Below are 11,404 nucleotides of genomic sequence, written 5' to 3' on the forward strand. Positions count from 1 at the left end.
CAGCTTTATGACAAATAAAATTAAAGGCTCTCACTTTTAGCAAAATTTAAAATTCTTAATTAATTGTTCTGAACAAGAAACCCTTATTTATATTAATTATATGTTTCATAAAGTTTGGCGACACGTACTTAGCACCACTGTAAAGTAAACCATTGATATGATAGGTTCTTATAATAAAGTAAAAATTAATTAATAACTAAACTACTACAAATTATCTACTCTACTCTAAACTCGGTTTATTTCACTCTCCGTTTCAGACCTTAGACAATTATCAAGGAAACAACCTCAATTATTGATTTGTCACAATTCATTTAAAAAACTTCTTTCACTTCCAGGCTAACTGCTCATGTCATATAATAAAACAATATAATCTCAATGCAACAATTATTCTTTAAAAAAATGTTTTTACTAAATACAATAACAATATTTAAAAAAAAAATTATTATTTTTATTTGGCTTTATATAACAATATTGTAATAACAATTCTTGGTTTTTAAGTGTTTAATAAGATATCGTTTAGAGTCATTGATTTCAATACACCTTAAAACATTAACACACCTTTAATAATAAGAAGATGGTCGGCATGCGGTTGAAGAAAAAATCAAATAGTGATTAAATGATTTTTTATTTAGCCAACGTTTCGCCACACGCTGCAGGGGTTCATCAGGGCTAAAAAAAAGATACAAACACTTAAATGATGTAAATATAAATGAACAAAGTAAATGAAAAATTAACAAAGATTTACAGTGAAGCGTGAAAATTAAATAAGAATAATAAAAGGTTATAGACAATTAATGAACACGGAAATAATAACAGATAAAAAGAAGAAATATAAAATACAGTACAAATTACTTGGAGATAGAATCTAATTAACGTCGGTACGTCTATTGATTCCATACGTATAGTCATCCCAAAATAAATTCAATAACTACTGTTTTTTTGTTATTTCGTTAGAAAATGTTGCTTTTTATAAAAGCTAATCTAGGAAATTATTAGAGCGCATATTTAAGCAAATTTACTCTACTTTAAATTATGTTCTTAAAGGGTTTTTTGTGTTTTGTAGTATTTTATAAACCAAATTTTTTTTCTCAATAAATCAACATTTGTGAATTTATTGATTTAATTGGCAAATATCATGAAAACTACTACCCCTATGAAGCTCAACGTCATAAACTACTTTATGGCACATTTGACTAGTTTTAATTTGAATGCTAATTGGCATCTGTACGTCTAATGATTCCTCAGGTATAGTCATCCCAAAATAAATTCACTAACTACTGATTTTTGGTTATTTCGTTAGAAAATGTTGCTTTTTAAAAAAGTGTAACAAGGAAACTATTATAGCCCATATTTACTCTACTTTAAATTATGTCATTTAAGTTTTTTTTGTGTTTTTAGTCGTTTTAAAGACATTGAGCTCCGAATGAAAAATTACTTTTTCTTAAATTGTAGGAAGATAGTCCGGGTGGTGGTTAATAAAAGTATCAATAGTAGAAGAAAACTATTTATTGTTAACCAACGTTTCGGCCCACTTTGCAGGGCTTCGTCAGAGCTAAATTAAAAACTAGATACAAACATTGTAAGAACTGACAAAAACATTAAAAAAAATGAATAAAAACAATTTTAGTGAATTTATTTTGGGATGACTATACCTGAGGAATCATTAGACGTACAGATGCCAATTAGCATTCAAATTAAAACTAGTTAAATGTGCCATAAAGTAGTTTATGACGTTGAGCTTCGTAGGGGTAGTATTTTTCATGATATTTGCCAATTAAATCAATAAATTCACAAATGTTGATTTATCGATATTTTGTTAAAAAATAAAAAAAAAAAAGTTTGGTTAATACTATATCTCATGAACTATTTGATGAACAGATGACATGAAGCTCGAATGAAACATAAGCGAAACTTTTAGATTTTTCTGGAATAAAAGAAACCTTGAGGAGCCTGTCCCTTAAATAATTCAACATTTACTTCTCCTGTATAGTCTAGATTAAAACAGAACCATTTTTTAAGAGTAAATAAAGCACTTTTTTTTTTTTTTGTTTCTTCGGAACAGCCGCCATTTATTCACTCTAACGATAGTAGCAGATTCATCAATTTTGACCCTTGACTGTAAACAGTTTTCGTTAAATGAATCCAAAATTGGCGTGAAATAACTCATTTTTCTCCCCTTGGACTGCGAGCTTTACTGAAGAGAAATCCTTACCAGGTTCGTTTACGGAAGTCAACAGCTTTGATCTAAATTAAGTAATAGTAACATTATAAATAGTAATTCTTTAATGAGGTGTAGATAGTTGACCGTAGATTAATGATTGGAGAAGTTTGTCGGGGGGGGGGGGTGCGGTCAGCGAAGAACAACATAAATAAACAAAACCATATTCTTTAATGTCTCGCCGCTGGAGCTTATTTTGTACACTATTACTCTTATATTATTTTGTACACTATTACTCTTATATTTACAAAGAAAACATCCTCCAATCAAAAACCTGTTAATAAATGAGGATGATTAGTGTACTGTGAAAATTGTGATATTACAGTAGAATCTTGTGAAGAATAAGAGGATTGGTGATGTTTTTCAGTTTCCTCATGTTATATTCTTGGTAATCTTTGTTTCATTATTTTTTCCTCATGACCAATTAATGGGGAAGAACAATTAATGTGAATAGCTTTAGGATGTTTCATAACTATCAACTCATGAAATTTCATTTTGTAATTAAAACTAACCTCATACAAGACTGAAATACAGGAGACTGCTCGTAGATTCCGACTATTACAACATTTACTAGACAAACGGTCTAAACTGCCAATCCATTACAAAAGACTGATCTACATGACTATTATAAGGCCTATCTGGACATACGGAGTTGAGCTTTGGGGCTCTACAAAACCATCAAATTCCTCCCGAATCCAATCCCTACAGTCCAAAATCCTTCGTAAAATCCTTAATGCTCCTTACTTTGTCACGAATCAAGTCATCCATCAGGACCTCAATGTCTCAAATGTTGCCGATTTGGCCAGAACCAGATACCAATCCTTCCATGATAAACTTCTCAACCACCCAAATTCACTTGTTTCTAACCTGGTTTCTCCTTCATTACCTAATAATCCTCCTAGGCGTCTGAAAAGAAGATGGCCTCGAGATCTTCTCCTCTAGAAATGTTATTGGAGTTCTATCAATGGGTAGATTCTCCACGTGTTTGTATCATGTCTCTATGTCACCTACAGCAAATTTACTTGTTGTATATATTTTTATACAGTTGTAAATCACAATATATAAATTATTTTTAAAAAAAGTAATTAAAACCAATACACTAATCTTCAATTTTCTCCGTTATAAATTTTTATTACCATTCTTCTCGTAAACTCTTGAGATGTTAAGGATATTTTAGATAAGTTATTTTTACTTCTCTTACAAATTACGTTATAGAACCTGAAAATAATCACCAATTACAAATGGACAATTCAACGTTTTATCAGTACGTGATGCCCAAGTAGCAAATATTCTAGCCAAAAAAACTGTCTCGCATACGTTTTAGGCATGAAGAAACAAATTTGGTTCTTTTTTTTTTTGTCTATAGTAAAATTTGTGTTCGGACATTTTCAATTTATATATGGTCGGACCTGTAATCCGTTTTAGATGAAATATTTGAAGATTTAGTAGTACCTATACTTTAGTTTTTTGTTTGTAAAAATTTCGCCTCAGGCAAGCCTTTGATTTTTTCTAAAAAATCACAAACTGGTTTCTAAAGACGCTTTAAACTAACTTAACTTGCTTTTCCCAAATAAAAATTATGTTGGCCTACTTCACAGGTAGCATCTTTTGTAATTTTTTTTTATAAACTCATTTAATGCGATAAACAATAATTTTTGTACTAAATAATTCAAAACATTATCCAAATTATAGTCTCAAAACTTTTATTGTTTTTACATCTCCAACGTTTCGGCCAATTCGGCCATCTTCAGGGACAATCTTAATTCACTATGAAACATATTATTTAATATTTTTCCAAACACTTCATACAGGCTATTCTGCCCAGGTCAAAACATTTTTATCCAAATAAGTCAAATATCCATTAAATTTCACAGTCAAAAATATTTTTCATTTTACCACTATCATACACTTTTATTATAACCTTACTTGTGTATGATAGTGGTAAAATGAAAAATATTTTTGACTGTGAAATTTAATGGATATTTGACTTATTTGGATAAAAATGTTTTGACCTGGGCAGAATAGCCTGTATGAAGTGTTTGGAAAAATATTAAATAATATGTTTCATAGTGAATTAAGATTGTCCCTGAAGATGGCCGAATTGGCCGAAACGTTGGAGATGTAAAAACAATAAAAGCTTTGAGACTATAATTTGGATAATGTTTTGAATTATTTAGTAAAAAATTGCCAGTCTCAAGAAAGAATTTTATGATTATAAATAAATAATTTTTGTTATCCTATACTTCTTCTTCTTCCTCTTTTCCTCGATCTTCCCTCAAATGGTGATTTCCGAGAGTAAAATTGTAAACTGGTCTTCTTGAGATCTTCCAGGCTTGATCGCCAAGTCGGTAGGCTTTGGCCTGATCCGATTCCTGATGTTTTCTAGTTATTACCCTATACTAAGAAACCAATTGACTGGAATATAATAATCTGGAAATCCATATAGAGCACTAGTGGAAAGCAATAACATAAAAAAAAAAATAAATAAATAAAAAAGATGCTAAAATTATTTAAAATAATTCATTTTTCCCCAGCTTCTAGAGCCCATCGTAATGTAACATATATGTAAAATATTTTGGGATGTAGTATCACAAAAAAATTGGTTAAAATCTGATACCCCCTCACTGTAACCTTCCATTGTTAGGGCCTTATTTTAAAATAGCCTGCGTGTTATTTTTGTTCATATAAAAAGATGAAAAAAATAAAATAAAATACGAACATTTTAGAATTATCTCCCTTACATTCTGGGTGTATGTTTTCAAATTTCTTTTATTAAAAATAACCTCTGCAGATTATTACTCAATAGATTATCGTTTGAATTAATTGTATATTATATAAATTTATAATATATCAGTTGGTAAATAACAAAAAATAAAACATCTGGTATTTTTGGCTCTTTTACCGATTTCAGTGAAAGTGTAATACAATCATCGTTTGTTACTTTATTGCTAATATTAGTCCAGTAAGGATCTATGCAGGCTATTAATAAACGTTCAAATGAGCGTCTAGAATTTTTTTTGGGGGGGAGGGATGTGTGAGGGGTACAGCCCTTAAGTTTGATACACAAGTTATATTACAAGTATAAGATAACTCCTTAGGTTCTCATAATAGAACTTGCCCAAATTCGGCTACAAAACTTTTAAAATTATCGGTGAAATGTTCTATATGACATTAAAATTAAAACCTATGAACAACCCTACAGCCCATGAAGGGTTAAGGGTCCAGTACTATGTAAGGAAGCACTGTTACTAGACCAACGGTTGTGCAAGGAGATGATTCGCTCAAAATCACGATCGACTGCCAGATTTTTACTTAATTGAGGGTACCCACATTATGAGGCTGAGTGGAGCCTTCCTGGGTTGACTCACGGCTACAGTGCAACAGAAAATAATTATTTGGCTAGCCGTATTCGAACCCGAGTCGTTCGTTAGTAGCATCGGGCCTTACCACCGCGCTCCCTCAATATGACATACTTTTGCTAATTTCTGTAATTATTTTTTTTGCTATTTAGGGAATGCTAATGCTATTCAGCTGCACAGTCGATCAAAAAAACAGGTTATGCGCAAATAATGTTTATTTTTGATCATAACTTTCTTTCTACTGGATACGTCTAGTATTTCAATATAATTGTAATTACAAGTTTTCTAATACTTCTCCGATTTTAGTGGTGTTTTTTTTTTAAAAATATTTATTAATACATTGTCATGTATATCATTTATCAAAACAATTATTGTTTTTGAATTATACCCAACTAATGTATACATTTCTTCATTATCATCTGTCTACTGGTCTGATTTCGATAGTTTACTACCTATTATTTTGACACATAGAATGCATCAAACAATACATAATTTTTTATTTATACACAAATATGTTATCTTGATAATAACTTTCTTTCTATTAAATAAATCTTGGATTCTAAATATGTTTAAACCTTCCCAGGATGTCATTGAACTGTATGTAATTGAGTGATGAACTTTCGGAGATCTTAGACATTAAAAAATCGAACATTTTTATTTACATACATTTTGGTACCAACCTATGGTATTTAGTCAAATTTTGTTAAATTTCGCTCAATAAATTAATAAACGAGGTGCATATGACAGCTAAGCTTCCTAATAATTTCTTTTGAATAATGACTACCTATATTTTAAAATGTCGTTGCCAACGATCTGTAGACTAGAATACAATCAAAACGGTACTAACCCTTTTGAAATACAGTCGTCCAAAAAAAAGCGTTATGACCTGCGTAAGTGAAAGTAGTTGATGGAATTGATTTTAGTAGATTATTTTTACTTTTTTTCCACAATAGGCGAGTTATGATATTTAAAAAAATATCAGTTTCAAAGTGATAATGTAGAGATAAATTGTAGAAACCAACGTATTTAACATTATGATAAATAATTAAGTAGATTATTTGGATAAGTATTGATCTATTGTTAGTTTATATGGGATACAAAGACGTTATAAATAGTTGGATGAGAAAGGCAATTATTAGTGTACGATACAGTGTGTGGTGGTGGTGGAACATTCCCCGCCCCTCTACTAATGACGTTAGCGGGTAGCAGCATTCTTCGAAAACATGAATGAAACCTACTCTCAGCGGTTAGTACGCTACGCTGCTGTGCCTCTGCACCCATGTCTTCTCGTCCGTACTCTTTTGACCGTATTTAATGGAAACTCATGACAACAGTAATTGGGTTCAGGGGAGAATCCCCTATTGGCAACCCCCTGGTAAGCTGTAATTTATATATATTATCAATGCTTCAGTAATTACCTATCTTGTTTATACTTTTAATTATTAGTTGTTTCGTCTTGTGTGTAACAATTGTGAAAATAATCTAAAAACGCGATTCAACCGTATGTGTTAATCCGCGGAAGTGAGACCTAGTTTAGAAATTTTTATGTTATCACTTAATTTAGGTTCTACTTTAAAAGCCTTTGTGTGTTTGTTCCAATAATAGAAGTATTTAATGTTAACTTTTATTATTTATTTTTACATTAACATGTTTTATTGTAGTATTGTCACAGTGAAACACGTACCTGCTGTTACTATTTTTGATTCAATTTTTCTTTCCATCTATCGCTTATAACTAGTGTTATCTGTTCTGATTCGATTAAATAGAATTTATTAATTGTTTTGTGTTATCGATAATTTAGAACGTGAATTAACCATATGTTATGCTCCACATACCTTTGGTTCGTCGGTAAGACCAACCTGTTGCTGCTAACTAGTTCTTCCTCTCCTAAACTCTCTTCAGATTTTCAAAAACATTTTTGTATATAATTCTATTATTCTTAGCTATTACTCATGTCTCCGTTCAAATACTTATGACGTAACACTGATAAAGGTTTCTTTCCCGGCAATGATGCTATGAGAGATGACTCAGTAGCGGACTCTTACCAATTCCTGGTAGTCGGGGATTCCTCAAGCTGAGTCAGAAGTGACGTCATACGGTACGGCTATCCCGTCGAGATTATGGAGTGGGGATAGAGAAGGAGACAGCTGATTTCACTGCTTACTGTTTTGTTACGGGCTATATGTCACTTAAGCTATTACTTTATTTATCCCTCTTCGTTTCGTTTTAGCTTTGATGTCTGTCTAGTCTTTATTATTTACTTTACCCTCGACCACTCAATCATTCATTTCATTATTATGTTGTTTCTTTTCGTTTCCTTTTATATGTAGTATGTTATTATTTCGTTTCCTTTATATGGCATCATTATTCCGTTAAAACTTTCTCAAAATAACGTCGTGATACATGTTTTTTAAATAAAAGGTCAGAATGGAAATAGGGTTGGGGATTAATGTCAATTCCTTTGTAGATCTTTAGATAAAGGAATGAACTGTGGAAATGAGGTAAAAATTAAAATAAAATTAATCCAAGAACTGGTCAATTTGATTAAAATCAGATTAAAAATTTTTTAACCGGGAAATCTGTAATAATTTTCCTCTATAATAAATTTCACTTATAAATACATAAAATGCCACAATATATGGCAAAATTAATATATCTTACTAAAACTAGAACATAAAAGGACCATGGAAACCAAGGTAGTTGAAAAATATTGAAGAACGGATGTGGGCTAATGGTGTCCAACAAAAAACGGGTATAAGAACAATAAAATTAATGCAGCTTATTGATCCCAAAATCGCTTGCTCTAGAGACTGATTCAATAAATGTAATGAGTGATTCATTCATTGTAAGAAGCTTCTTCTAGCATGGAACAGAGGGAAGAGAGCTTGAGATGCATGATTCATCGACTTTCAAAAAAAAAATCTTAGTAAAAAGGTCACTGAAACACTTTCGGAACTCCTGACTCACAATATCACTTTCAGGCCACTGGTCCGCTTTTGAATTAAAGCGTCAAGTTTCAGGGGATGAGAAGGTGAAGGGAATATTTTGGCCGACTGGAATTAGTTGATTGGAACATTTCCATATAAATTATGCTTTAATATTATGATTCTGAAGAATGAAAAAAAAAGAACGGGATTGCTCAGCAATTAAGACGCTGTGCTATTTTGTTATGATCCTCTTCCTGATTATTTCTGACATATGGGGAAGGAAGGGGGGTTATCTACAGGTTACTATCCTGTTCTAAAACCATAGTGGGGAGGGTCAAGTTTTCATTTCGTAATACCGCCACAGAAATAACAGTAGACCCCAATCCCGATTCGAACCGACACTGCTGCAGTTCTTAGGTTGCAAATACCTACGCCTCAACTCCCTGAGACGGCCCTGGCTCTGTGCTAATAACTCTCTAACTCTCAGGACCCATATTTGAATCCGGTTGTGGCAGATAATTGTGACCCAATGCGCCCTCCCCCCCTCGCCGCCCCTCCACAATGATTTAAGCACCTTCCGAAGGTCAGAAACGATAAGGATGGGGCTGAGCAAAAACAAATTTAAATAGGTTTTCGTACTTTTTAACATGTTTAATTTCTGACCCCGCGTTATTTGTCGCAAACAAATGTCCCTTTTCTATTGTGATCTGGGATAATGGTTCTTGTGAAAGGAAACGTAACCCGTTGGGAGAGCTGGAGGCATCCTGTGACTCCGGGAGACAAGCATCAATGAGCTGAGTGTCGGCCAAGGGCCCCAACTAAATCTATCGATCGATTTACACGCCCTCAGTATTGAGACATCTCCATTTATATGCGCCTGGTGTTCGGGGCAGGCTTGAAATGCCGATTATTGGTTCACGTGGACTCATGTTTTTGGAACAGGGGCGGGGTACACCGCAGTGGGGCCCCAACACCTGGAAAGGCATTCTAGAGAAAGACGATTATTTGCCGATCATCACAGGAGAGGGTTTTTACCCAGCGGCGATTCTCTCTTCAGTCTGTATCACTCAGACTCCGTAGAGAGAATCTGAGATCTCCAGAAGAGGACATTGGTTCATGGCTTTGAGTAGAATATATTTCCATGCTCGTACTGAGCTCAAAGGCCCTGAGGCTGCTCAGAAGTACAATGAGAATGTGATTCAATTTGTTCCTCTAATTGGTGCAGTTCATTTTCCTGAATCACACACTGTAAGAATAGCCCACTTAATATTAGAAAGACGTGAGAATTCCACATTACGACTGTCTCAAATGAGCTGTTCTATATAAATCCGATAGAGTATTTGTAGCATTACTTGGGTAGATGTGTTGGGCATTGTTATTTTCCTTTTTTTAAAAAATCCGTTTCAATGTAATTTTTCTCCTTATTTGTAATAAAAATGTTATTTCTTCAATATGCCTTATTGGTTTAGGACCCACCACCCTACAAAGACTAATTGACACTATGACCGCTCACAAGATATTTTTTTCTTTGTTCCGAGATATATTTATTATTCCCATCAAAAACATATGACTTTTATTTTGTAATGTGCAATTGCTACACCAAAGTGCCTAGCTTTTTTCGCAAACATGTAAGTGCGTAGGACTTCCTCATGTACATGTATACAATTTATCATCATGGTACACCACAAAACAAAAAAATATGTATTTGATAACATTATTTAAATAATTTATAAGTTAATTATTAATGACTTTTTTTGAAATATTATGCACATTATCACTAGTCATTACTTCAATGTAGTGCATTATGTTTTTCAAGGAGCATTTAACTGCGATTGGTGGTATAGAAACTTTTGTTCTCTGAGTACCTAAATTAAAGCTATTCAATTGGATTATAAAGCAGTAAATGTTTTGCTGTCTCCATATTCCTCAAATAAATTCACAAAACGAAAAATCAACTTTTTTTGAAAGACATTTTGGGAACTATTGGAAAGCGTAAAGAACTTTATTAAGCCTCAGATGGCCTATGGGTCATCCTATCGTTTGACCATTTGACGTTTCCCATTTAGTCAGAATTCAAAAACATAAATGTCGAACTTCGATTCTGAAAGTGCTATTGCACTACCATTTGACTTTTGTAGAAAACATTCCTTGTACCCCATTCGGGCTATTTGTATTTTTTTCTTTAATGTTTTAAATAACTCAACTCCAAGGTGTCAGTAGAGTTACCGTCAAGATTAACTGGAAGACTGGGTAAATTTTTTAAAACTCTTGAAGGAAACTATGCACATTAATCTTAATTTAACTTACAAAATAACTTTTTGAGCACATCAAGTATCTTTTTTAAATTTTATATCTGGTTGATATTTTTTTAATGCAGATTTCTCTACTAGATATTTAACTTTGCTAGTAGAATCCTGATTATAACACGCGAGATGCTAGCCCAAAGGCCTTACTTGCGTAATTAAACAGTCTGTAGTTTCTTGTTTAATGAGAAACCATGATATTTCCTTTATTATTTTATCAGCTTTCTTAAGTTAGTCAAGAAATGCGTAGGGTGTAGTGAGTGCTCTGACAGCTGGACTTTTTAAAAATTCCAAAGATAGTGCTTTTCTTACACCATCTGTGACAGCTTTACTGTTAGGTGTGGAGGGCTCATTATTTTGAGGCCTTGAGATTTGCTCTTCTCGCTGATACTTCTTTTTCTACCGTTCAGCTTTTGATTCAAGAAGAGCATTTTGTGCTTCCCAACTCTGATTTTTTTAAAACAAAAACGTCCACTTCTTACGTTACCAGAAGAACCCGGATGAACAGGTACCAAAGGTGTGGTATAATCAGTTGGTGATGGCATAGAAGGTGGAGTCACTGTCTCAGCTTCCAAGCGTCGTTTTCTATCTTTAATT

At 32.8% G+C, this 11,404-nt stretch overlaps 1 protein-coding gene across 2 annotated transcripts in view; it reads left to right on the forward strand.

Moving 5' to 3' along the window:
- Pur-alpha (Purine-rich binding protein-alpha) overlaps positions 1-11,404 on the forward strand; it is a 40,475-nt gene that overhangs the window by 7,494 nt on the left and 21,577 nt on the right. The window contains exon 1 of one of the 2 annotated variants that reach the window (XM_014438746.2): positions 6,798-6,952. The exons of the other annotated variant lie outside the window; for it this stretch is intronic. Within the exon in view, the coding sequence (XP_014294232.1) occupies positions 6,892-6,952 (61 nt within the window). The 5' untranslated portion in view covers positions 6,798-6,891. Of the gene's footprint in view, positions 1-6,797; positions 6,953-11,404 lie in introns of those variants that run through there. 2 annotated transcript variants of the gene reach the window in all.

This window comes from Halyomorpha halys, unplaced genomic scaffold, assembly GCF_000696795.3.
Source record: "Halyomorpha halys isolate HHAL.00 unplaced genomic scaffold, Hhal_1.1 Scaffold6.1, whole genome shotgun sequence".
NCBI lineage: Eukaryota > Metazoa > Arthropoda > Insecta > Hemiptera > Pentatomidae > Halyomorpha > Halyomorpha halys.